This window comes from Patella vulgata, chromosome 6, assembly GCF_932274485.2.
Source record: "Patella vulgata chromosome 6, xgPatVulg1.2, whole genome shotgun sequence".
NCBI classification, from domain to species: domain Eukaryota; kingdom Metazoa; phylum Mollusca; class Gastropoda; family Patellidae; genus Patella; species Patella vulgata.
Genome location: NC_065884.2, coordinates 36776259 through 36803835, shown reverse-complemented (window position 1 = coordinate 36803835; position 27577 = coordinate 36776259). Strand labels below are relative to the sequence as shown.

Below are 27577 nucleotides of genomic sequence, written 5' to 3'. Positions count from 1 at the left end.
AAAAACAAAATATCAAAAATTTCATTTTTTTTATGTAAAAAAGTACATTTTCTGTCGAATGGTAAACATTTCTGAACCTGTGCATGTCCGAATTTTGATAAAATAACGTCTAAAAAATCCCGATTTTAAGCCTCCACATGTCCATTGACAGCCATGTTTGATATACTGTTGGAAAGAGTAAACAAAGAATAGCATGATGGAAATAAAAATAATTTATTAATTCCCGTCAGTTTCCGTGTGTACTCGTTTTTCTAAGCGCCAAAAATGCTCGAGAATTTCCTTATTTGGTTAGGTGACCTGATCGCGGGGTCAATATATCCGACGTAATAACAACGACATCTCCTCATTGGTCTAACGGAATTCTGTCACCTAGCAACGGGATGCCGTGATGCGCACGCTATATAGACACAGTTAACCACTCTTTTTTGTATAACAATATTACTTTATAAGAAGTCCAAGACTACTATCGATGTCCCGCAAGCTTATTTAGCGATATTTACCCATGAATTTAATAGTTTTCTTTAATTATTTCTAATAAACCGTGATTAAAAAAAATAAAACATTTTATGGGGATCGTAATTTTTATAGCCGTGTCCAACTTTGTCGACCGGTAATTGTTTTTAGTCTTGTTTGTTATGACCCAAATAAAACCATTTAGTATGATTTACTTTTTGATGTGATTTTTCTCTGATTTGATTTTTTGGACGAAAATGCAATTTCAAATTACGAGATCTCAAAAAGTTACTAACATTTTTACTTGAAATTTGCAACAGTTATAGATTAAAGTCTTTTGAATGAGATAACAGAGAGTTTTTGTATTTACTGTTTTTATTTTTGTAAATAATTCATTTTTTAGTTCATGTTTCGTTAAAAAAAATCACACATTTATATAAATGCTTATAAATTAATAAAAATACAGTGGACACCAAATGTCTCTCTGTCATTTCCTAGCTTTATGCATTGTTTATAAGGTGTGAAAGTTTCAGAACTGTAGAGTTATTATTAACAGAGATCTAGCACTCCTACGAATTTCCCCATTTTTTCTTGATTCGTTGGTAACCATGGCAACCAATGTCCGATTTGGGATTTGATGAAAAAAATCAGCTAACTAAATGGTCTTTCTAGTATATACAAAGTTTCAACCCAAAATAACATTAAATAAAAAAATAAAAAATTCGCCCCTCGTTCCCCCTTAAAGATACATTATGGGAGATTCGATAACGTGTTGGCAGTTCTCACTATAATAGTTAAAAACTAGATAATGTAAAGGCAATTTGCTGAAAATTTCATTCAAATTGATCCACTATGAAGCGAGAACTAAGTGATTGAAATTTCCGCCTAGCCTCGATGATCATTACAAAAGTCAGTACGATAAACGGGATAGTCTCGATTATCCATTTAATCGTTAAATCATGAAGGAAAGTTATGCAGTAAATCGGCTCATAATCCACTAAAGATCGCAGGCTAGCGATGCCATCTAGACTTGATTATGGTCTGGATATAGGTTAATTAATGTCTAATTAATAATTTAGATAACATTTCAGGCCTAAAGAAAGACCTGCAATAGACAGATTTAGCTCTTGCATAATGTATGTTTAATTAGTTGTTACTCTTAATCAGATTTTAGTGTATTATAAATGTTTCATTAACGAAAAAAGTAAAAATATGCGACAACTGTTGTTGACTGCCCGAACGATTTAGCTGCTGTGGGCGTATGTTTCGTTGCCTGGCAACCTATCTTTACGTGTTTCGGACCTTCGGCTGAAACGCGTATTGTGAACTGTAAGTGTTTTTATTATTTATTTAGTCAGTTTGTGCAGCCAAAACTGTACATGGTGCAATTTGGGATATGAAAATGGCGAAAAATTTTGGCTTTAAAGGTTTGGGGTACTGGCGATTCTTTTTATTGTGGTCATATATTGTCGTCACCCCTGTCCGTCCGTCCGTCCGTCCGTCCACAATTGTTTGTGAACACTCTACAGGTCACAATTTTTATCCGATTTCAATGAAACTTGAAATATAGGTTTATCACCCTAAGATCTCGGTTCCTTTTCGATATTGGCATGTATCTGACTGTAACTTCATGGGATTATGGCCCCTGATTGTAATAAAAAACACGTTTTTAGCTTGTGAACACTGTAGAGGTCACAATTTTTATCCAATTTGGTTTAAACTTGAAATGTATGTTTATGACCCACAAATCTCAGTTCCTTTCAATATTCGCGCAAATCTGACCATAACTTTCTAAATTATGGCCCCTGATTGTATGAAAAATCGCGTTTTTAGCTTGTGAACCCCATAGAGGTCACAATTTTTATCCGATTTGAAAAACCGTTACTATATGTCAACATTACACCCTAAGGATGTTTGGGTTCCAATTTCGTAAAAATCGGACCGAAACTGACAGACAAAATGGCCGCCATTCGTTCTCAAATAGGGTAAAAATATGGTATATCAAGGTTGTGGACCCAATAGAGGTCACAATTTTTATCCGATTTTGTTGAAACTTGAAATGTAAGTTTATAACCCAAAGATCTTGGTTCCTTTCAATATTCGCGCATATCGAACCGTAACTTCCTGAATTATGGCCCCTCATTGTACGAAAAATCACGTTTTTAGCTTGTGGACCCTATGGAGGTCATAATTTTTTTCGGATTTAAAAAAAACGTATTATTATATCACTGTTACACCCTAAGGACGGCTGAGTTCGAATTTCGTGAAAATCGGCCAAAAACTGACAGACAAAATGGCCACTGTTCGTTCTCAAATAGCGTAAAAATATGGTATAGCAAGGTTGTTTCGATATTTGCACATATCGAATTGTAATTTTCTGAATTATGGCCCTTGATTGTAGGAAAAATCACTTTCTTTTTAGCTTGTTTTCTATCCATCTCTCGAAAATGTGGGCGTATCCTGCCTGGCAGCCACTGGTTTTCCGATTTTAAAAACAGTTTAATTACATCACCATTCTGCCATAATGAAGGTTGAATCTTATTTCGGGAAAATCGAAATGAAACTGCCCGACAAAATGGCCGCTCTTTGTACGCAAATTGTGTAGAAGTGTGTAATATGAAGGTTGTGGACCCTCTAGAGGTCACAATTTTTATCCGATTTTGATGAAACTTAAAACATATCTTTATATCCCGAAGATCTCTGTCTCTTTTGATATTTTCACATTTCAGGCCATAACTTTCTGGATTATTGCCCCTGATTGTACAAAATATCACGTTTGTTTTTAGCTCGCTCTCAATCCATTTCTTGCAAAATGTGGGCGTATCCTGCCTGGCAGCCGCTGGTTTAGAAGTAGCAAAAACAAAATCTTAAAATTCTAATCATATTTATCTTGGATTAACCATTTTATATTGAGTTTCAATCCCGAACGCATAGCGCATTACTATAAATCAATCAAATTGCTTATTAATACTCCCAAACTTGTCAATGAGTAATGCTACACAATTATCTTAGATTAATGGTTTCAGCTGATTGATAATTGCCGATAATGAAGCCTATCTCAAGTCATTAGTTATCATATTAATTAACCGTAACAAATAGATCAGCAGTGACTGACTATTTGATGTCGCATGATTAAAACAAAGGAAAAAAAATCGAAATGGCCGACAATTTATTTCAAAGAGAGTTAGGATGTTTTGATAGTTGAATTTCGTTTACTGTGGCTTCATACAACATGTATAAATATATCAGTATGGCTATAATGAGACATTATTACTTCAAATTATACTATCACCATGGGTTGGAAACGTAAGAACTATTCTGAAGTAAGAAAACTGTCTGCTTTTTTTTTTTCGAAACAAAAATTTAAAGAAAACTGGAATTTTGGCAATCCTTGGCTGAGAATTGACGTATACACGCAGAAAATGTTTTGTTCAATTTGTGAAAATTCAAAAGTAACCAATAGCTTTACATCTGGTTGTTCTGTGCTGAAGAAAGAAAGTATTGACACTCTTTTATCTGCAAAAGGTAAGCAGATTTCTATTTTACATTTCTTATTGTCGATAAATCTATGTGAGTGATTTATATGACAACATTTTCGATTTAATAATAACATTATTAGCTTAATATCTACTCTTATTAACAAAGTTTTAACTTTATTTTTATTTTTTAAGTCTATACCATACTTTTATTTACTAAGATAAGTTCACAATAGAGCATAAATGTATTTACATATCTGCTTTTCTCCCTTTCATTTAGATTTTTTCTTTTATGTTTTTCAGAGTGCTTTACAATTCAAAGACTTGCTAGTAGATAAACACACATCTTATACACATAACAGCAGTATTCAAGAATTTCAGAAAGCATTTGTTTGGGGGTTGCCGGCAGGTGGGCACGATTGAGATGGCAAGTTTTAGTCTGGCAAATAAGGCGAAGGCTTTTCACAATAATTTGCGTATAATATTTAATCTTCAAACAGGCATTGCTTAGTGACAAATAAAAGTATTGAAGTATTTCTTATCTGGAAATATATAAAACAAACCTTGGCCAAGTAACTAATTGAGAGATTGACAGTACTATTAAAACATGGTAAATAAAACCCTGAACAATTATTAATCGAAATATGACAATAATATACATAATAATAAGTTTTAAATACCTCAAAATTTGTGTGAAGGTCCACCTTCTCAATCGCTCAATTGACAAAACAAGTATGGCTTAAAATATTATGCTGCGTATGTGTTAATTAGAACAAAGGAACAATTATTACAACACAGGATACTGCAAAACGGAATCCATGAAACGTACTTTTCATTATTCTGCATGTCTTTTATGGAACAATCTGCCTTTTGATATAAAGATGTGTAAAAATGTTGAAAATTTTAAGATTAAACTGAAAACTCATTTATTTTGCACACTGAAGGAACCATAATATTCAACTGATGACATACTTATTATTTTTAACTTGCAACTGCATTCTATTTTATTTTGTGTGTAATTATAGTGTTCTTCCTATATTCTACTTGTATAATGTATATGTTTTGTAGTTTGGGAGTGACTTATCAAACTTCCCACTTTAAAATGCTATTGCATTTCTAATGATTTTAAATTTATCCTGATATTACATGTATATATGTCTTTGTAGCTTAGGAGGGACCTATGGAAGATTAGTTTTTTGGGGTTTTTTTGCAAACTAAATACGTTGCCTCATTAAATAAAGTTTTTATTATTATTATAACTAAAAATCAACCAGATCTTCAAAAATCATTTATCAATTGGGCTAATGTAAAGCAAAGGAGGATTTTGTAAATTGTATGATAATTAAATAATAGATCCAAAATAAAATTTTGTAAATTGTGTATGATATTTTAATATATGCAGAATAAAATTGTGTTACACTTTGACAATATTTGTTTTTTTATCATAAATTTTTGGCAGATAAAATATTCAAGTTGGTGGGAAAAAAATAACATCAATTTTTTTTTATATAAAAATAGCGATCCATTTTGGCGGAAAAAAAATTAAAGCCAGTGTGAGCCCTGGTCAACATAGATGTGGTTGGCCTCCATGCGTCTATTTATTGTCCCCCACCTTTTGAAGAAAGCAGGGTACTATTAAAATGGGTTCGTTCGTCTGTCTGTCTGTCTGTCCGTCACACTTTTTGGACACAATAACTCTCTTTCTAATTGAACTAGAATGTTCAAACTTGGTGTAGGTGTTTATTAGGTCAGTGCCTTGATGGAGTTCGAAGATGAGCATTTTTTGTTTAGGGTAAGCAGAGATGAACAATTTAATTGGTTGATGCTTTGGGACATAACTTTAGTTCTAATTAAGTGAGAGTGATGAAACTTGGTGTATAGTTTCATTACATCAATGCCTTGACTAAGTTCGATAACGAGCATTTTCTGCTCAGGGTAAGCAGAGCGATAAGCAATTTGTTTGGCCAAGACTTTGGAACACAATAACTCTCTTTCATGAGCTAGAATGTTCAAACTTTGTGTAGGTGTTTATTAGGTCAGTGCCTTGATGAAGTCTGAAAATGAGCATTTTCTGCTTCGGATAAGCAATTTGATTGGTTGATGCTTTGAGACACGATAACTTTAGTTCTAATTAAGTGAGAGTGAGACACTTGGTGTATAGCTTTATTACATCAATACCTTGACTAAGTTCGATAATGAAAATATTTTGCTGAGGGTAAACCGAGCGATAAGCAATTTGATTGGTTGAGACATTGGAACACAATAACTCTCCTTCTAATTGAGGTAGAATGTTCAAACTTGTGTATTAATATTGCTAGAATTTTTACTCTTATAATTAATGGTGCCATTTTATTTCATTAATTAATGTCTTTGGCCAATTGTACTAAAGGTGCACTAAAGATATAAGTGACAGGTTGACACATAGAAAGATTTATAGAGCCAAAACATAGCTGGTTCTGTGTGTCAACAAAATACATGTGATTGGAAATTTACCTATTGCATCATTTGGTTTACGGGACCAAAACATATCAGTAATTGCACAGGTTCAGGGTCATAAATACACTAGTTTTGTGCGTGTTGTTCATAGGTTCTATAAAAGAAATCATAGGAAACTTTTAAGCCAGATTTCATTAGATTCCGGAGAGATTACCATCTGAGTGCCTGGACAGCAGACAGGTTCTGGAAGGGAAAAGATATAGCAGTTTCTATCCACAGACTCGACCAGCGAGTCTGGCTGGCTAGTGTTTGAGAATGACTTTAGTATTGTAATCTATACTATGCTTGTACCATATGTAAGCAGCTATGATATATAAAATGTAAAAAACGAACTGTTGCATTGTTATTCCTGGTAAGACAAACGTCTTAAGAAAACAGTAAAAGTAAATACACAACGTGAAGGGGAAGCAAAGACAACCAGAGACAAATTCTAAACAATCACAAGGCTACTAAAATATGTAGTAAGAAAAGATGCATAGGTCGTACGTAGGATGTGGCGACCGGTTTGAGAAGTTCCGCTCTCCACGTCTGACAGAAGACCCATGGTGCTACACGTGGTGTAGGCGTTCATTAGGTGAATGCCTTGATGGAGTTCGATGATGAACATTGTCTGCTTAGGGTAAGCAGAGATAAGCAATCTGATTGGTTGATGCTTTGGGGCACGATAACTTTGGTTATAATGAAGTGAGAGCGATAAAACTCTGAATATAGATTCATTATATCATTACCTTGACTAAGTTTGATACACAATTTGTCAAGAAGCAGTGATAATTCTAACAGAATCACCGGTCGTGTGGAAAAGTGAGCGAGAGGTCAGGTGATGTAAAATAAAAAAAGCTATATTACGGCGTTTGCAATCTTTGTGAAATGAACACTTGGGAGTTTATGACAGAATTTATTGCTGTTTATTTAATGTCGTAAATTACATTAAAAGGAAGACATTTTCAGAAAATAGAGGAAAAAAACCCCTCGGTATCTTCGGTGAGGAATGTTGTCATTCGACAATACTCGTTATTTTTACTACCGGAAGCTATTACCGGTAGCATTGTCGTGTGTGTAGTTAGTTGTGGCCGAAGTTAGTCTATTCGGCTGAAGTCAGTCTATTCGGCTATTATTATTGCGTGGACTGGAACTAAAATGCTTTAAATAATCACAAATTATTGTTTTATTTCAATTTCAAAGAATTTCTGTCAGAGAAAATCGACTTGTCCCAGGTTGTAGGTGACAAGGAGTAGCGTCGCCTGTCCAACCTTGTGGGTTTTCTCCGGGTCCTCCGGTTTCTTCCCACTGCTAAAGACCCCTACGGGCAAGCGAATTATTGAAATAAAATGAAACCATATGTTAGTCCCGAAATGACCCAGTTTGTGTGGAGTGGAGTTTAATCCCATCTCTCTCACTCTCTCACTCTCTCTCTCTCTCTCTCTCTTCTTTGGATAAAAATGTAGAACTAAAAGACTTTGATTGAGCAAACAAGTACTGGATTATAAATTGTGCATTGATTTTTCTTTTACTAGAACGAGCTAATAGAATAAAGAAAAGAGAAGAAAGGGCTAGATTATTAGCAGAAGGTATAGAAGTACCTGAAGAACTACAAAATCTAGATAGTCCAGTACCTGAAGCAGAAGTTCGAGTTCAGTAAGTATTAATGGAGTGGCGTTATGATATTTTATAATTTTTCACTCTCATTATGTAAATTCATGTGTGGGAAAATTCTGTATTATATTCACTCCATGTCATATTAAATTTTTATACACCCACATTTTGATGTGGACGTATATTGTTGTTGCCCCTGTCCGTCCGTCCACAATTTTTTGTGGACACTCTAGAGGTCACAATTTTTATCCGATTTCAACGAAACTTGAAATATAGGTTTATCTCCCTAAAATCTCAGTTCCTTTCGATATTGGCATGTATTGGACCGTAACTTCATGGATTATGGCCCCTCATTTTACGAAAAATTGTGTTTTTAGCTTTTGGACCCTATAGAGGTCACAATTTTCATCCAATTTTGATGAAACTGGAAATTTAAGTTTATATGCCAAAGATCTTGGTTCGTTTCAATATTCATGCATATCGGACCGTAACTTCCGGAATTATGACCCCTGATTGTACATAAAATTGTGTTTTTAGCTTGTGGACCCTATAGCGGTCATAATTTTTATCCGATTTGAAAAAAACGTTTAAATATATATCTGTGCCACCCTAAGGGTGGTTGAGTTCGAATTTCGTAAAAATCGGAACCAAAACTGACAGACAAAATGGCCACCTCTCGTACTCAAATAGCATAAAAATATGGTATATCAATGTTGTGGACCCTCTGAAGGTCACAATTTTCTTCTGATTTTGATGAAAGTTGAAATGTAAGTTTATAACCCAAAAATCTTGGTTCCTTTCGATATTCGCGCATAATAATAATAATAATAATAAGGGTTCTTATAAAGCGCTAGACTCCAAACAGTACTGTTTGCTCAAAGCGCTAACAAAGTTTACAGGAAACAGTTATAAATATGAACACTGAAACAAGTAAGTTTTGAGTTTTTGTTTGAAGATGCTTAAAGATGGAGCAGTCCGTAGATGTAGTGGCAGAGAGTTCCATGTATGTGCTGCATTATAGGCAAATGATCTGCAGCCAAAAGTTTTCAGGTTATACTTTGGAACAGTTAATTAACACTGGGAACCAGAACGGAGTGATCTAGATGGAGAGTATTTGTGAATTAAATTACATAGATAGCCTGGTGCTGTGCCGTGTATACACTGATAAGTTAGGGTTAAAACTTTAAAGTTTATTCTTTGTCGAACAGGGAGCCAATGAAGAGATTTTAAAAGTGAAGTAACATGACAATCATTTTTGGAGATGGTGACGATTCGTGCAGCTGTATTCTGAAGCTTTTGGAGGCGATGAATATTTTCAGCAGAGATACCAGCCAAGAGGCTGTTGCAGTAGTCTGGCCTGGAGATGACTAATGACCTGGTTATGATTGCGGCAGCAGACTGTGTCAACAGGTGACGGATATTGCCAATATTTCGCAAGTGGAAATAACACCTTCTCACTATTTCCGAGACCTGCCTGTCCATATTTAGGGAGGCATCCAAATAAACTCCAAGATTTTTGACACATGGTGCAAATGGTATATTAAATTGAACAAAGTTTAGGCCACCACGCTCTACTTTCTCTCGACGTCTTGAAGGACCGATGATCATCGATTCTGTTTTGTTGTCATTCAGTTTTAACATGTTGTTGCTCATCCATGATTTCACAGATACGAGGCATTTCTCCACCTTATTAAGAATATCATGCTCATTCTCGATAGAAAATTTATCAGACAACTGGGTGTCATCAGCATATAGATGATATTAACTTCCTGAATTATGGCACCTGATTGTACGAAAAATCATGTTTTTAACTTGAGGTCCCTCTAGATGTCACAATTATTATCCGATTTAAAAAAACATTCAAATATATCACCGTTACACTGTAATTTTGGTTGAGTTCAAATTTCGTGACAAAATGGCCACCCCTCATACACAATTAGTGTAACCATCTGGTATATCAAAGTTGTGGATCCTCTAGAGGTCACAATTTTGATATGATTTTGATGAAACTTGAAATGGCCCCTGATTGTATGAAAAATCATGTTTTTAGCTTGTGGTCCCTCTAGAGGTCACAATTATTATCCGATTTAAAAAAAAAGTTCAAATATATCACTGTTACACCGTAATGTTTATTGAGTTTGAATTTTGTGAAAATTGGGCCAAAACTGACGGACAAAAGGGCCGCCCCTCGTACGCAAATAGTGTATAGCATCTGGTATATCAAGCTTGTGGACCCTCTAGAGGTCACAATTTTGATCCAATTTTGATGAGAGTTGAAATACATGTTTATAATCCAAAGATCTTGGTTCCTTTCGATATTTGCGCTTATTGGATCGTAACTTCCTGAATTATGGCCCTTGAATGTAGGTTGCCGTCCATGTAGAGGTCACAATTGTAGTCTGATTTAAATGAAACATGTGAATATATCAGCATTACACACTAACATCTTGGTTCTTTTTGATAATCACGTATATCTGAACGTAACTTCCTGGATTATGGCTCCTGATTGTTTGAAAAATCACATTTTTAGCTTGCTGATTCTCTATTAAAAACTGTTTAAATATTTCACCATTCCACCATAATGAAGGTTGAATTTGAATTTCGGGAAAATCGAAATGGAACTGCCCGACAAAATGGCTGCTCTTTGTACGCAAATTGTGTAAAAGTATGCAATACGAAAGTTGTGGGCCCTCTAGAGGTTACAATTTTTATCCGATTCTGATGAAACTTAAAACATATCTTTATATCCCAAAGATCTCAGTCCCTTTTGATATCTGCACATTTCAGACCATAACTTTCTGGATTATTGCCCCTGATTGTACAAAAAATCCTGTTTGTTTTTAGCTTGTTCTCTATCCATCTCTTGCAAAATGTGGGCCTATCCTGCCTGGCAGCCGCTGGTTGATAACTTATAGAGTTATGGCCATTGCTCGTACGAACCCTGACGCGACCTTCCACTACAACCAGTCAGATCCTCATGTAGTAGAGGCCATCGGAAGTATAAAAAAAACGAAACCAAATATAGATCTGTGTTTTAATCAGATTGACATTAAAGAATCTTTTGTATCATCTACTGACAGTAATTGAAATATGTGTGGATTTTCAGATTAGTGAAATCGAGAATCTTATTTAAAATCTCGTGAACAGTCTGGCGGCAACAGTTATTATCTAATCATGACTGTATCATAGAATCTTGTTAATGCGACAATTAATTGTTTTACAGTTTAAATATTTTGCTTTACATTTACCCAAAGAATTAGAATGCGACAATCTTTATGAACTGCCCAGATGGCTTGGCTGTTATATTGTGTGGCCTGGCAACTTATGTTATTGTCTGTTTTAGAATTTTAATTTATCATTTTTTAGGAATTTAACTGTGAATAATGAAGTGACCATAACCATGTATAAAGGTAATCGTTAGCCTATTATTAAGCCTCCACAAAAAGTTTAGATTTTTTTATACACCCACATTTTTAAGTGGATGTATATTGTTGTCGCCCCTGTCCATCCGGACATCCACAATTTTTTGTGGACACTCTACAGGTCACAATTTTTATACGATTTCAACGAAACTTAAAATATAGGTTTATCTCCAAAAGATCTCGGTTGCTTTCGATATTGGCATGTATCGGACCGAATCTTCATGGATTATGGCTCTGATTATACGAAAAGTCACGTTTTTAGCTTGTGGACCTTATAGAGGTAACAATTTTTATACGCCTACATTTTCATGTGGACGTATATTGTCGTCGCGTTTTTAGCTTGTGGACCCTATAGAAGTCATAATTTTTATCTGATTTAAAAAAACTTATTATTATATCACCGTTACACCCTAAGGACGACTGAGTTCGAATTTCGTGAAAATCGACCAAAAATGTACAGACAAAATGGCCGTCGTTTGTTCTCAACTAGCGTAAAAATATGGTATATCAAGGTTGGGCCCTATAGAGGTCACACTTTTTATTCGATTTTGTTGAAACTTGAAATGTAAGTTTATAACCCAAAGATCTCGGTTCCTTTCGATATTCGCGCATATCAGACCTTAACTTCCTGAATTATGGCCCCTGATTGTACGAAAAATCGCGTTTTTAGCTTGTGGACCCTATAGTGGTCATAATTTTTATCCGATTTAAAAAAACGTATAGAGGTCATAATTTTTATCTGATTTAAAAAACTGTATAATTATATCACCGTTACACCCTAAGGACGACTGAGTTCGAATTTCGTGAAAATCGGCCCAAAATTGACAGACAAAATGTCCGCCATTCGTTCTCAACTAGCGTAAAAATATGGTATATCAAGGTTGTGGACCCTATAGAGTTCACAATTTTTATCCACTTTTTTTGAAACTTGAAATGTAAGTTTATAACCCAAAGATCTTGGTTCCTTTCGATATTCGCGCATATCTGACCGTAACTTCCTGAATTATGGCCCCTGATTGTACAAAAAATCGCGTTTTTAGCTTGTGGACCCTATAGAGGTCATAATTTTTATCCGATTTAAAAAAACGTATTATTATATCACCGTTACACCCTAAGGCCGACTGAGTTTGAATTTCGTGAAAATCGGCCCAAAATTGACTGAAAAAATGGCTGCCGTTCGTTCTCAAATAGTGTAAAAATATGGTATATCAAGTTTGTGGACCCTCTAAAGGTCACAATTTGCTTCTGATTTTGATGAAACTTGAAATGTAAGTTTATAGCCCACAGATCTCGTTTCCTTTCAATATTCACATATATCAGACCATAACTTCGTGAATTATGGCTCCAGATTGTTTGAAAAATCGCATTTTTAGCTTGTGTATTCTCTAGGGGTCACAAATTTTTTTTCCGATCTTAAAAACCGTTTAAATATTTCACCATTCCACCGTAATGAAGGTTGAATTCGAATTTCGGGAAAATTGAAATGTAACTGCCCGACAAAAATGGCCGCTCTTTGTACGCAAATTGTGTAAAGGTATGCAATACAACGGTTGTGGACCCTCTAGAGGTCACAATTTTTATCCGTTTCTGATGGAACTTAAAACATATCTTTATATCCCAAAGATCTCAGTCCCTTTTGATATTTGCACATTTCCAACTATAAAACTTTCTGGATTATTGCCCCTGATTGCACAAAAAATCCTGTTTGTTTTTAGCTTGTTCTCTATCCATCTCTTGCAAAATGTGGGCGTATCCTGCCTGGCAGCCACTGGTTATTAGTTCAATTTGAAAAGTCTTTGAAATAAAATTAGTGTAAATTATATAATTATGGAATTTATTATTAATTTATTTTCAGTTCTTGATGCCATTAAAAGTCATCGTGATTCCTGGTTATTCTGGGAACCTGTAGAAGAAACTTTTGCACCTGGTTATTTTGATGTTGTAAAGGTATTCTTTTTATTTTTATATGCCTACATTTTAATGTGGCCGTGTTATTGTGACCCATCAACCTATTAAAGTAGTTGTGCCTTTTGCTATTTAGGAATTTCTTGGATTTATATTTTTTGTCCATGGAAACAAATTTGACTTAGTTTTTGGTGTGCAATTTTGTTTCCGGAAAATATCTCAAGATATATTCAGGAAACTTTGTACAAAAATTAACCTATTATAATAGTTGTGCCTTTTGCTAATATGAAATTTCTCGGATTTAATATTTTTTGTGTTTCCATGGAAACAAATTTGTCTTAGTTTTGGTGTTCAATTTGTTTCCGGAGCTTATCTCAGATACCATTCAAGATATCTTCATGAAACTTTGTACAAACATCAACATATTATAGTAGTTGTACCTTTTGCTATTGAGGAATTTCTTGAATTTAAATTTTTTGTGTTTCCATGGAACAAATTTAACCTCAGTTTTTGGTGTCTGTGTCTGTCACACTTTTTGGGACACAATAACTCTCTAATTGAGGTAGAATTTCCAAACTTGGTGTTGGTGTTTTTTAGGTGAATGCCTTGATGGAGTTCGAAGATGTGTGTTTTCTGGTTAGGATAAGTAGAGATAAGCAATTTGATTGGTTGATGCTTTGGGACACGATAACTTTAGTTCTAATTATGTGAGAGTGATGAAACTTAGTGTATAGTGTCATTACATCATAACCTTGACTAAGTTCGAAAATGATCATTCTCTGCTTAGGCTGAGTAGCAATAAGCAAATTGATTGGTCAAGACTTTGGAACATAACAACTCTGTTTTTTATTTGCGAAGAATGATTAACCTTCATGTAGATTTTCATTAGGTGAATGCCTTGACTGAGCTCAATGATTAACATTACCCACTAAAGCTAAGTAGAGCTAAGCAATATCATTGGTCGATGGTTTGGGACAAGAGAGAGAGAGAGAGAAATGGGGTTTAACGTCCACTGAACACAAACTAGGTCATTTCGGGACTAACAAATGTTTTTTTCTTTTATTTCAATAATTTGCTTGCGCGTAGTGGTCTTTAGCAGTGAGAAGAAACCGGAGGACCCGGAGAAAACCCACGAGGTTGGACTGGCGACCCTACTCCTTGTCACGTACAACCGGGGATTCGAAACCACGCCAGTTGACTCAATGACAGGCTTTCTGATACAGCGCACGTTCTAACCATTCGGCCATCCAACTTCCCCTTTGGGACAAGATAACTTTGATTTTAACTGATGGAGAATGATAAAACCTATGCTTGTTAGTATAGACTAAGTATAGATAATCAGTTTGATTGCTCAGTATTTACTTTGGGATTTCAACAGGGGACATCAGCCTTACTGTTGGCTTATGCTATTTAGGAATTTCTTGGATTTTTATTTTTTGTGTTTCCATGGAAAAAAATTTGACTTAGTTTTTGTTGTACAATTTTGTTTCTGGAGCATATCTCATAAACCTTTCAAGATATCTTCATGAAACTTTGTACAAACATCAACCTATTATAGTAGTTGTGCCTTTTGCTATTGAGGAATTTCTTGAATTTATATTTTTTGTGTTTCCATGGAAACAAACTTGAATTAGTTTTTTTGAAACCTTGCACACACGTCAACCTATTACAGTAGTTGTGCCCATTTGCTATTTAGCAATTTCTTGGATTTATATTTTTAAACAAATTTGACTTAGTTTTTCGTGTACAATTTTGTTTCTGGAGCATGTCCCATAACCCAATCGAGATATCTTCCTAAAACTTTGTACAAACATCCTTTCAAGAAATCTTTTTGAAATTTTGTACAAACATCAACTTTTATTTTCTGATGTATAAGCTTATTTTTTAACATACAGTGCTCAGCTGATTGATGTAGGCAAAGGTTGTTGTGCATACCTTACAGGGAGTCACGACCCTGTCTCGTTTTCCTTATGCCTTCCAAACAATTGCAAGAGCGCGTGGTCCTTGTATCACTTTGTTGAGCCTCATGAACACTCAAACATCGAAAGTTATCATCAGATCTATATTAAATTTACATTAGGTGTCATGTACAACTCCATTGCTCGCGTTGGAAGAAAGTGGTTTTTTTCCCAATTTGTAACCTTTTTTAAACTTAACGTCACATAGTCGCTATTTAATCTTTTGCAATATTTTTAACATATTTTGAAAGCTAATTTCTTATTGTTTTGTTTGATATATTTTTTATGAACCTGATCATATTATTAATTTCATAAACGTAGGTTGAAAAACGTCAATTTTGCGTGTTTTGACGTTACTGTAAAAAAATTGGTCACGTTTTGAAACGGGGGTACCCCATTTCAAGTGCTCGGCGGCAGTTGTTATTATTAATATATTTTTTTAATTTTGATACCATTAGAAAGATAATTAAACTACCTTTCGATCGGTCGGGGGTGGAATTTTGGCATTTAAGAATATGATGTATATTTTTCAAGTTGAAAAAACAATTCACGCTCACTTTTTATGAGGCAATTTGTCAAGATTCCACCCCCGACCGATCGAAAGTTTGTTTTATTGCCGTTCCGATGCTATTAAAATCAATAAAATCAAAGCATGTTAAGTGCTGCCGCCGAGCACTTGAAAATGGTATACAACCTGACATTTTGTAAACGAATAAACCTCGCAGTGTTTCGTGTTATGACGTCATTAGACACGGTGAAGAAAAACTGTATTTCAAGTTCCCAAGACCCATATTCGCGGTAAATTACGTCGAAATGCAACTGAATGTTCATTTATGATGTAAGCATTATGTTATATGAATAAAGGACTTGTAGTCCGGACGCCAGGGCCGAGAACCAACTTTTGTTTGATATATAATGTTTCTCGGTGGATTATTGTTGGGTAGGGTCCCCTTGATTTTTCCAGGGTAGGTGTGGTCGTGTCACCATTGGGGAAAATTAAATATTCAAGATGGCAGCCAAAAATGGTGAGAAAAATACAAAGAAATCATTTTTCACCATCCTAGGTCATTAATATATCGTTTTATATGTTTTCGGGGTCGCTGAACACGAAAATGGGCAATTTGCTACTGAGGAATGTTTTTCAAAAGTGAACCCCTTTCCTGGTGTTGAGAGAAGACATAAAAATATTTTGATTTTATTTATTTTTTAAAATCTGGCCTGATAGCTTCTGATTTTAAGATAATACAATTAATTATCTATATTGATGTCATAAATATTGGAAAATAATGCTTTTTGCAAAAAAAATAACTGGTTGCTATGGTAACAACTCAAACTCCTTCATATTTCTCTCAAACTTACACAATCCATATAATTTGATATTGCATGGGTTTCAAATATTTTAAATTGCCTACTTTAAAATGTGGAGATCACCTTTTGGGTTATCGTAAATAGGATTGAAAATGGTCTAAAATTGCATTTTTTTCCATTTTGGTTGCTATGACAACCAAAATAGATAATATATGGCAGATTAGTAGTATGTAATTTTAAAAATTCACAAACTTTTTGACATGTTCACATAATTTCACTTATGTATCTCCGTTGAAAATGGTATAAAATTGCATTTTTTTCCATTTTGGTTGCTATGACAACCAAAATAGATAATATATGGCAGATTAGTAGTATGTAATTTTAAAAATTCACAAACTTTTTGACATGTTCACATAATTTCACTTATGTATCTCCATTCCTTCTTATTTTATTAATGTCCAAAAAATGCCCCAAAAATAGGCAATTTGCTCCCGTGGAAAATTGTTCAAAAATGAACATATATCCTGCACTTGAGAGAAGGCATATGAATATTTTTCTCCTTTTTTTTCCTGTTAATCTTACTTGATAGCTACTGATTTTAAAATGCATAACAACCAGGTTCAATATTTCAGATATAACATGGACAAGACAATTTTTGATGAAAAAATTGACCAAAATCACTTTGACAAAATATAATTTTTGCGAAAACCTATATATTTTGGAGTTGCTTGGGAAATCAGAGTAATTGTTACAAAAATGTGAAAATCGGAACATAATTAGTTTTAAAGTTGTATTTCATGAATTTACATCTAAATTTTTGATAGTTTTGCTATGAAATGAAATATGACATTGCAAAAAACACCAAAAATGACTTTTTCAAGGCGTTGAAAAACCTTTCTTCTGCGAAAAGTAAAAAATTGCAACTTTGAGCCTCCATAAAAAAAAAAAAAATGTTCATCCGATTTTGAATCTGTAAAAAGTTTTGGGAGAAGAATGATGAGATCTACTTGAAAAACTAATAAAATCAAATGTATAATCATAATCTCAAAATCACCTTTTCTATCTATTTACATGTATTATTTAAATTAGTATTATTTAATTTGGTAAATTGAAGAAGCCTATTTTATTTCAGCAATTTGCATTTATAACTTCTAGAGATTGACCCTTGTTTCACTTTGTTGATAACTACAAAAGTGATCATCCGATCTGTATGAAATTTAGATACATTATATAAATTAGTAAAACGAAGAAGCCTATCAAATTTCAGCAGTTTGCATTTATAACTTCTAGAGTTTATGGCCCTTGTTTCACCTGCGTTATTCAAATTAATAAAAAGAAGAAGCCTATCGAATTTCATCAATTTCCATTTATAACTTCTAAAGTTATGACCCTTGTTTCACTTTGTTGAACTTTGTGAACGCTCTGTCTACAAACGTTATGATCCGATCTGTATTAAATTTACATGCATTATTTAAATTGGTAAAACGAAGAAGCCTATCAAATTTCAGCAAATTCCGTTTATCAATTCCTGAGTTATGGCCCTTGTTTCACTTTTCACTTTGTTGCACCTTGTGAATGCTCTAGAGACAAAAGGACCCGGAGAAAACCCAAGAGGTTGGTCTGGCGACCCTACTCCTTGTCATGTACAACCGGGGAATCGAAACCCTGCAAGTTGACTCAATGACAGACCTTATAATGCTAACCATTATATGCATTACTTATATTAGTGAAACGAAGAAGCCTTTTGAATTTCAGCAAATTCCATTAATTTCCTCTAGAGTTATTACCCTTGTTTCATATTGCTGCACGTTGTAAACATTTTAACGACAGAAGTTATCATCCAATCTGTGTGAAATTGATATGAAAAACAAATAGGCCGCATTCCATGGGAACAAATTCTCGTTGCAAAATATTTTCGTTCCTTCAAATTCGGTCTAGAAGAAATTTTATCGGTGTATAGTTAATATAGTAACAAGCGTTTGCTGTGTTGTTCAACAAAAAATTTAATAGTTCTTCGATGATATTCTTCATTAAATTCCGGATTAATTATCAATAGTAAAATTCATAGTGCGCAAGGTTACTGGACAGAGTTCAAATTTGTTCACCGCATCATGCGGTCGTTTAGTCCACAATCGACTAATCATGTCATTGTCTTCAATCGCTTAACTTGGTTGTTGATAAACACAAAATGGCGAGCACCATTAACACATTGCAGCGATAGAATGTATGTATACTACAAGAAATGACCACAAAGCCTCAGATATTTTGTATTGTTCACCTAGACAGTGTAAAGAAGGAAGGCGGAGAACCCTTCACAAAGACAAGGTAGGACAAATGTTGTGAGGTGGCTAGAGAATGGTTAGAATTGGATGGAAATGACCAATCCATTGCAGCATTTTTTAATACAAATGGATTGATCACGAAGGTTATTGAAGATACAGTTGATAGTGGTTATGGATTTCACCCAATGTGTTATACACGTTTTACGGACAAAGCAAGGCTCATAAAAGCAGTTAAAAGATGTGAGAAAAAAGCAAAAATAGAGAGTGAGAAGGCAGCATCTACAGTCAACCCAAATACAACTACTACTTCTAGGCCTAGTACTAGTTGTACTTCATCATCTTTAAAAACTAAGAGTAAAGGTGTTTTTTGTTCATCACCTACTCCATCATTGATCTCATCAATCTTCCTACTACTTCATCATCAGAGCTAAGGAAGTCAGTCTTACCAGATATCTGTATCATTTGCAAGAAAAAATCCAAGTATTTTCGAGTTGGAGGCACACAAAAGAGAGACAATTTAGTCCAGTGCGAAACAAAACCAGCAGGTTAGACATTATGTATGAATTTATTTATTGCAATAACACTTTCGCTGTTTTGATAAGTCCGGTGAAAAAAATAGCCTAATTGTAACTAATAACTCCTCCAATAAATTCTATTTTATATTTATCCTGGGTAGTAAAAAAAATGTTTTTAAGTCAAAATCGCAGCTGGAAAAGCCTAACTTTTGACTTATGTAATCTGCTGGAACCAGTATTTGTCCACGGAGGTAATTAGTGTCAGATTTCATCAAGTTCATCAACTACATGTACATGTATATAGTACCCATTCTAATTGTTACAAGAAAACTATTAATCAGACTGAAGATTGGAATATTCAAACTATTCTTGGTGCTTTTATCGATGATAACATACACATTTGTAGGTGTGCCCCATATTGACGAGGGTCTCTATCTGGTTCTTTTCGCATTTGCAGACAAATACATTTTTATACGCCCACATTTTCATATGTATTATGCCGTCGCCCCTGTTTGTCCGTCCGTCCCCAATTTTTATACGCCCACTTTGAAATGTGGTTGTATATTGTCGTCGTCCCCGTCTGGCGGTCTGGCATCCACAATTGCTTGTGGACGATCTAGAGGCTAAAGTTAATATCCCTTTAAATTTATACACAGTGTTTAAGGTCATGAGACGAAGAAGTCCATTGATTTTCAGCGATTTCAGATAATTACTGCCAGAGTCCTGGCCCTTGATCACTTTGAAAAAAATCTTGTGGATGCTCTAGAGGCTAAAGTTAATATCCGATTGACTTTAAATTTATACACAGTGTTTAAGGTCATGAGACGAAGAAGTCTATTGATTTTCAAAGATTTCCGATAATTACTGCCAAAGTTATGGCCCTTGATCACTTTGAAAAATCTTGTGACGCTCTAGAGGCTAAAGTTATCATCCGATTGACTTCAGATTGATACACAGAGTTTAAGATCTTGATACGAACAAGTCAATTTTTATGACTTGAACAGCTAAATCCATGATATTAAAAGTTTTTTATACTAAGCGTTAGCATGGGGCAGAACTTTATAAAAACCAAACAAATTCTAATGGTTTTCTGATAATTACTTCACGACTTGTTACTCTTAATCAGATTTTAGTGTATTATAATTGTTCCATTACCGAAAAAAGTAAACATATGCAACAACACTTGTTGACTGCCCTGACGATTTAGCTGCTGTGGACGTATGTTTCGTTGCCTGCCAACCTATCTTTTAGCTTGTGGTCCCTCTGGAGGTCACAATTATTATCGGATTTAAAAAAACGTTTGATTATATCACTGTTACACCGTAAGGAAGGTTGAGTTTGAATTTCGTGAAAATCGGACCAAAATTGCCGGACAAAATGGCCACCCGTTTGTATGCAAATAGTTTAAAATTATGGTATATCAAGGTTGTGGACCCTGTAGAGGTCACAATTTTAATTCGATTTTGATGAAACTTGAAATGCATGTTTATAACCTAAAGATCTTGGTTACTTTTGATATTTTCGCATATCGGATCCTAACTTCCTGAATTACGGCCCCTGATTGTTCGAAAAATCGCCTTTTTTAGCTTGTGGTCCCACTGGAGGTCACAATTATTATCCGATTTAAAAAAACGTTTGATTATATCACCGTTACACCGTAAGGAAGGTTGAGTTCGAATTTCGTGAAAATCGGACCAAGATTGCCAGACAAAATGGCTGCCGCTTCTACACGAATAGTGTAAAAATATAATATATCAAGGTTGTGGAGCCTGTAGAGGTAACAATTTTAATTTTGATTTTGATGAAACTTGAAATGTATGTTTATAACCCAAAGATCTTGGTTCCTTTCGGTATTTGCGCATATCGGATCGTAACTTCCTGAATTATTTCCCCTGATTATACGAAAAATTGCCTTTTTCTGAAGGTCACAGTTATTATCTGATTTTAAAAATCGTTTGAATATATCACCGTAGCACCATAAGAAAGGTTGAGTTTGAATTTTGTGAAAATTGGACCAAAACTGTCGGACAAAATGGCCTCCGCTTGTACGCGAATGGTATAAAAATATGGTATATCAAGGTTGTGGACCCTGTAGAGGTCATAATTTTAATCCGATTTTGATGAAACTTGAAATGCATTTTCATGTGGACGTATATTGTCATCGCCCCTGTCCGTCTGCCCGTCCACAATTGTTTGTGAACAATTTCGTAAAAATCAGACTAAAACTGACTAACAAAATGGCTGTCCATAGTTCTCAGATAGCGTAAAAATCTAGTATATCAAGGTTGTGGACCCTATAGAGGTCACAATTTTTATCCGATTTTGTTGAAACTTGAAATGTAAGTTTATAACCCAAAAGATCTCAGTTCCTTTCGATATTCGCGCATATCGGACCATAATTTCCTGAATTATGGCCCCTGATTGTATGAAAAATCACGTTTTTAGCTTGTGGACCCTATAGAGGTCATAATTTTTATCCGATTTAAAAAAAACGTTTGAATATATGACCGTTACTTCCTGAACTATGGACCCTATAGAGTTCGTAATTTTTATCCGATTTAAAAAAATGTTTTAATATATTACCGTTACACCCTAAGGATGGCTGAGTTTAAATTTCGTAACAATCGGACCAAAACTGACTAACAAAATGGCCGCCCATAGTTCTCAGATAGCGTAAAAATATGGTATATCAAGGTTGTGGACCCTATAGAGGTCACAATATTTATACGCCCACATTTTCATATGGACGTATTATGCCGTCGCCCCTGTCCGTCCGGACGTCCGTCCACAATTTGTTTGTGGACACTCTAGAGGTCACAATTCTTATCCGATTTTGACGAAACTTGAAATATAGGTTTATCTCAAAAAGATCTCGGCTGCTTTCAATATTGGCATGTATCGGATCGAAACTTCATGGATTAAGGCCCCTGTTTGTACGCAAAATCACGTTTTTAGCCTGTGGACCCTATAGAGGTCACAATTTTTAACCGATTTTAAGTTTATAACTCAAAGATCTCGGTTCCTTTCGATATTCGCGCATATCGAACCCTGATTGTACAAAAAATCGCGTTTTTAGCTTGTGGACCCTATAGAGGTCATAATTTTTATCAGATTTAAAAAAACGTATTATTATATCACCGTTGAACCCTAAGAACGGCTGAGTTTGAATTTCGTGAAAATCGGCCCAAAACTGACAGACAAAATGGCCGCCGTTCGTTCTCAAATAGCGTAAAAATATGGTATATCAAGGTTGTGGACCCTATAGAGGTTACAATTTTTATCCGATTTTGTTGAAACTTGAAATGTAAGTTTATAACCCAAAGGTCTCAGTTCCTTTCGATATTCGCGCATATCGGACCGTAACTTCCTGAATTATGGCCCCAGATTGTACAAAAAATCGTGATTTTAGCTTGTGGACCCCATAGAGGTCATAATTTTTATCCGATTTAAAAAAAAACGTATAATTATTACACCGTTACACCCTAAGGACGGCTAAGTTCGAATTTCGTGAAAATCGGCCCAAAACTGACTGACAAAATGGCCGCCCCTCGTTCTCATTTAGCTTAAAAATATGGTATATCAAGGTTGTGGACCCTATAGAGGTCACAATTTTTATCCGATTTTGTTGAAACTTGAAATGTAAGTTTATAACCCAAAAGATCTCAGTTCCTTTCGATATTCGCGCATATCGGACCATAATTTCCTGAATTATGGCCCCTGATTGTATGAAAAATCACGTTTTTAGCTTGTGGACCCTATAGAGGTCATAATTTTTATCCGATTTAAAAAAAACGTATAATTATTACACCGTTACACCCTAAGGACGGCTAAGTTCGAATTTCGTGAAAATCGGCCCAAAACTGACTGACAAAATGGCCGCCCCTCGTTCTCATTTAGCTTAAAAATATGGTATATCAAGGTTGTGGACCCTATAGAGGTCACAATTTTTATCCGATTTTGTTGAAACTTGAAATGTAAGTTTATAACCCAAAGATTTCGGTTCCTTTCGATATTTGCGCATATCGAATTGTAATTTCCTGAATTATGGCCCTTGATTGTAGGAAAAATCACTTTCTTTTTAGCTTGTTCTCTATCCATCTCTCGAAAATGTGGGCGTATTCTGCCTGGCAGCCGCTAGTTATCCCATTTTGTTGAAACTTGAAATGTAAGTTTATAACACAAAGATCTCAGTTCCTTTCGATATTCGCACATATGGCTGAGTTCGAATTTCGTGAAATTCAGCCCAAAATTGACAGACAAAATGGCCGCCCTTCGTTCTCAAATAGCGTAAAAACATGGTATATCAAGGTTGTAGACCCTATAGAGGTCACAATTTTTATCTGATTTTGTTGAAACTTGAAATATAAATTTATAACCCAAAGATCTTGGTTCCTTTCGATATTCGCGCATATCGGGCCGTAACTTCCTGAATTATGGCCCCAGATTGTACGAAAAATCGTGATTTTAGCTTGTGGACCCTATAGAGGTCATAATTTTTATCCGATTTAAAAAAAACTTATAATTATTACACCGTTACACCCTAAGGACGGCTAAGTTCAAATTTCGTGAAAATCGGCCCAAAACTGACAGACAAAATGGCCGCCCCTTGTTCTCATTTAGCTTAAAAATATGGTATATCAAGGTTGTGGACCCTATAGAGGTCACAATTTTTATCTGATTTTGTTGAAACTTGAAATATAAATTTATAACCCAAAGATCTTGGTTCCTTTCGATATTCGCGCATATCGGACCGTAACTTCCTGAATTATGACCCCAGATTGTACGAAAAATCGTGATTTTAGCTTGTGGACCCTATAGAGGTCATAATTTTTATCCGATTTAAAAAAAACCCATATAATTATTACACCGTTACACCCTAAGGACGGCTAAGTTCGAATTTCGTGAAAATCGGCCCAAAACTGACAGACAAAATGGCCGCCCCTCGTTCTCATTTAGCTTTTGTTGAAACTTGAAATGTAAGTTTATAACCCAAAGATTTCGGTTCCTTTCGATATTTGCGCATATCGAATTGTAATTTCCTGAATTATGGCCCTTGATTGTAGGAAAAATCACTTTCTTTTTAGCTTGTTCTCTATCCATCTCTCGAAAATGTGGGCGTATTCTGCCTGGCAGCCGCTAGTTATCCCATTTTGTTGAAACTTGAAATGTAAGTTTATAACACAAAGATCTCAGTTCCTTTCGATATTCGCACATGTTGAATTGTAATTTCCTGAATTATGGCCCTTGATAGTAGGAAAAATCACTTTCTTGTTAGCTTTTTCTCTATCCATCTCTCGAAAATGTGGGCGTATCCTGCCTGGCAGCCGCTGGTTATCCGATTTTGTTGAAACTTGAAATGTAAGTTTATAACCCAAAGATCTCAGTACCTTTTGATATTCGCGCATATCGGACCATAACTTCCTGAATTATGGTCAGTGATTGTACGAAAAATCGCGTTTTTAGCTTGTGGGCGTATTCTGCCTGGCAGCCGCTAGTTATCTGATTTTGTTGAAACTTGAAATGTAATTTTATAACACAAGAATCTCAGTTCCTTTCGATATTCGCGCACATTGAATTGTAATTTCCTGAATTATGGCCCTTGATAGTAGGAAAAATCACTTTCTTGTTAGCTTGTTCTCTATCCATCTCTCGAAAATGTGGGCGTATCCTGCCTTGTGGACCCTATAGAGGTCATAATTTTTATCCGATTTAAAAAAACGTTTTTATATATCACCATTATACCCTACGGATGGTTGAGTTTTATTTGCGTGAAAATCGGCCCAAAACTGACAGAGAAAATGGCCGCCCCTCGTTCTCAAATAGCCTAAAAATATGGTATATCAAGGTTGTGGACCCTCTAGAGGTCACAATTTTCTTCTGATTTTGATGAAACTTGAAATGTAAGTTTATAACCCAAAGATCTTGGTTCCTTTCGATATTCGTGCATATTGAATCGTAACTTCCTGAATTATGGCCCATGATTGTACGAAAAACGCCTTTTTAGCTTGTGGACCCTATAGCGGTCATAATTCTTATCCGATTTAAAAAAAAGTTTGAATATATCACTGTTACACCCTAAGGTTGGTTGAGTTAGAATTTCTTAAAAATCAAACTAAAACTGACAGACAAAATGGCCACGCCTCGTAGTCAAATAGCGTAAAAATATGGTATATCAATGTTGTGGAGCCTCTAGAGGTCACAACTTTCTTTTGATTTTAATGAAACTTGAAATGTAAGTTAATAACCCAAAGATCCTGGTTCCTTATATTCGCACATATCAGATAGTAATTTTCTGAATTATGGCCCCTGATTGTATGAAAAATCGCGTTTTTAGCTTGAGGTCCCTCTAGAGGTCACAATTTTTATCTGATTTAAAAAAAAATGTGTTAATATATCACCATTGCACACTAAGATCTTCGATCCTTTTGATAATCGCGGTTACCCGAACTTAACTTCCTGGATTATGGCCCCTGATTGTTCTAAAAATGGCATTTTTAGCTTGTAGATTCTCTAGAGGTCACAATTTTTTTTCCATTTTTAAAAACCGTTTAAATATTTCACCATTCCACCATAATGAAGGTTGAATTTGAATTTCGGGAAAATCGAAATGAAACTGCCCAACAAAATGGCCACTCTTTGTACGCAAATTGTGTAAAACTATGCAATACGAAGGTTGTGGACCCTCTAGAGGTCACAAGTTTTATCTGATTTTGATGAAACTTAAAACATATCTTTATATCCCAAAGATCTCAGTCCTTTTTGATATTTGCGCATTTCAGACCATAACTTTCTGGATTATTGCCCCTGATTGTACAAAAAATCACGTTTGTTTTTAGCTTGTTCTCTATCCATCTCTTGCAAAATGTGGGTGTATCCTGCCAGGCAGCCGCTGGTTAGCTTGTGGTCCCTCTATAGGTCACAATTTTTATGCGATTAAAAAAACGTTTGAATATTTCAGCGTTTACACCCTAATGACAGCTGAGTTAGTATTTTGTGAAAGATCTTGGTTCCTGTCGGTATTTGTGCATATCGGATCTTAACTTCCTGAATTATGGCCCTTGATTTAACAAAAAATTGCTTTTTGTTTCGCTTATTCTCTATCCATCTCTTGCAAAATTTGGGAGTATCCTGCCTGGCAGCCGCTTGTTCTATATTAGAATGGAATTTTACAGCTTTTAATGGCAGTCAAGTGCTATTTGAATTCATATATCTATTGTAAGCTTATATATTTTACAGGTTCATTGCTTGAAGCAGCAAAGCAAAAGAAAGATGAAAGTATTCTTATTCACATAAGAGACCAGGACTGTGTAGCTATTGAAGTAAAATATCATCGTGTATGCTATAAAAATTATTGTAGATTTCTATTTGAGAAATCTCCACATGGCAGGTAGGCTTAATAATTTTTTCCTACATAATATTTTCTTATCTCCGCTCCATTTTTGTAAGAACTGTCTTTTCTTACACCCTACATGGATAATGACAAAGAAAGTGAATATGGTAATGAGCATAATGCTTGACCAATTACTGTGTTTCTTATATGATGTGTACTTGTTTGTGGTTTATAATTCTAATTACAATATTTTATATTTCAGTGCTGTTAATGAACCAGATCAACTTTATTCTGGTATCTATGCTATATTTTGTGAAGATGTGTTACAAAAGAAATTGATAGATAATCAAGAGATATTACATATGACAAAGTTAACAGAGATGTTTAACAATATAATTAAAGATAATGTTGGTGAAAATACAAATTTCATCAGGTATTTATTTAATTCCTCTTTTATGTTATTGCCGAAGTATACAGACTGGGCATGCTCAAGTTGTGTTCAGTGGCAAAGCGAGGGGTGGGGGTGTTCCATGACGACAGCCTCCCTTAGGCCCAGTGCCAAAAAATTAAAAGCTCAGTATTTTGCATATTTTTTGTTGCTCTCTGTAATTTTCTTGTGCCATAGGCGCTAGATTCCATTGTGTCATCATTGTTCAAGTCCGCTGGCTGTGGTCTTACACAAACACTCACTCAGGCAGAATTGACAGGCATATTTCTAGATGCTGTCCTATTTCTGATATTTTCGTTCACAAGAATTTGTTCCCAACAATGACCTAAAATGCCACGAAACTGAGTCAAATTTTCAAAATTTTCCTTGGGGGATTGAACCTGTCTGAACC

At 35.0% G+C, this 27577-nt stretch overlaps 1 protein-coding gene and 1 long non-coding RNA gene across 3 annotated transcripts in view; both read left to right on the top strand.

Annotated features, from left to right (window-relative positions):
- LOC130013154 (bromodomain-containing protein DDB_G0280777-like) overlaps nucleotides 1-27577 on the top strand; it is a 229994-nt gene that overhangs the window by 127700 nt on the left and 74717 nt on the right. Inside the window, exons 11-13 of one of the 2 annotated variants that reach the window (XM_056101790.1) lie at nucleotides 7940-8060; nucleotides 11385-11428; nucleotides 13296-13387. In XM_056101790.1, coding sequence (XP_055957765.1) covers nucleotides 7940-8060; nucleotides 11385-11428; nucleotides 13296-13387 — 257 coding nt within the window. Of the gene's footprint in view, nucleotides 1-3822; nucleotides 3979-4232; nucleotides 5221-7939; nucleotides 8061-11384; nucleotides 11429-13295; nucleotides 13388-27577 lie in introns of those variants that run through there. The other variant, XM_056101791.1, reaches the window with a different exon arrangement.
- On the top strand, nucleotides 18754-27144 carry LOC130013155 (uncharacterized). The gene is made up of 3 exons (XR_008788494.1): nucleotides 18754-19438; nucleotides 26645-26795; nucleotides 27001-27144. It is a non-coding gene; the product is annotated as an uncharacterized LOC130013155 (long non-coding RNA).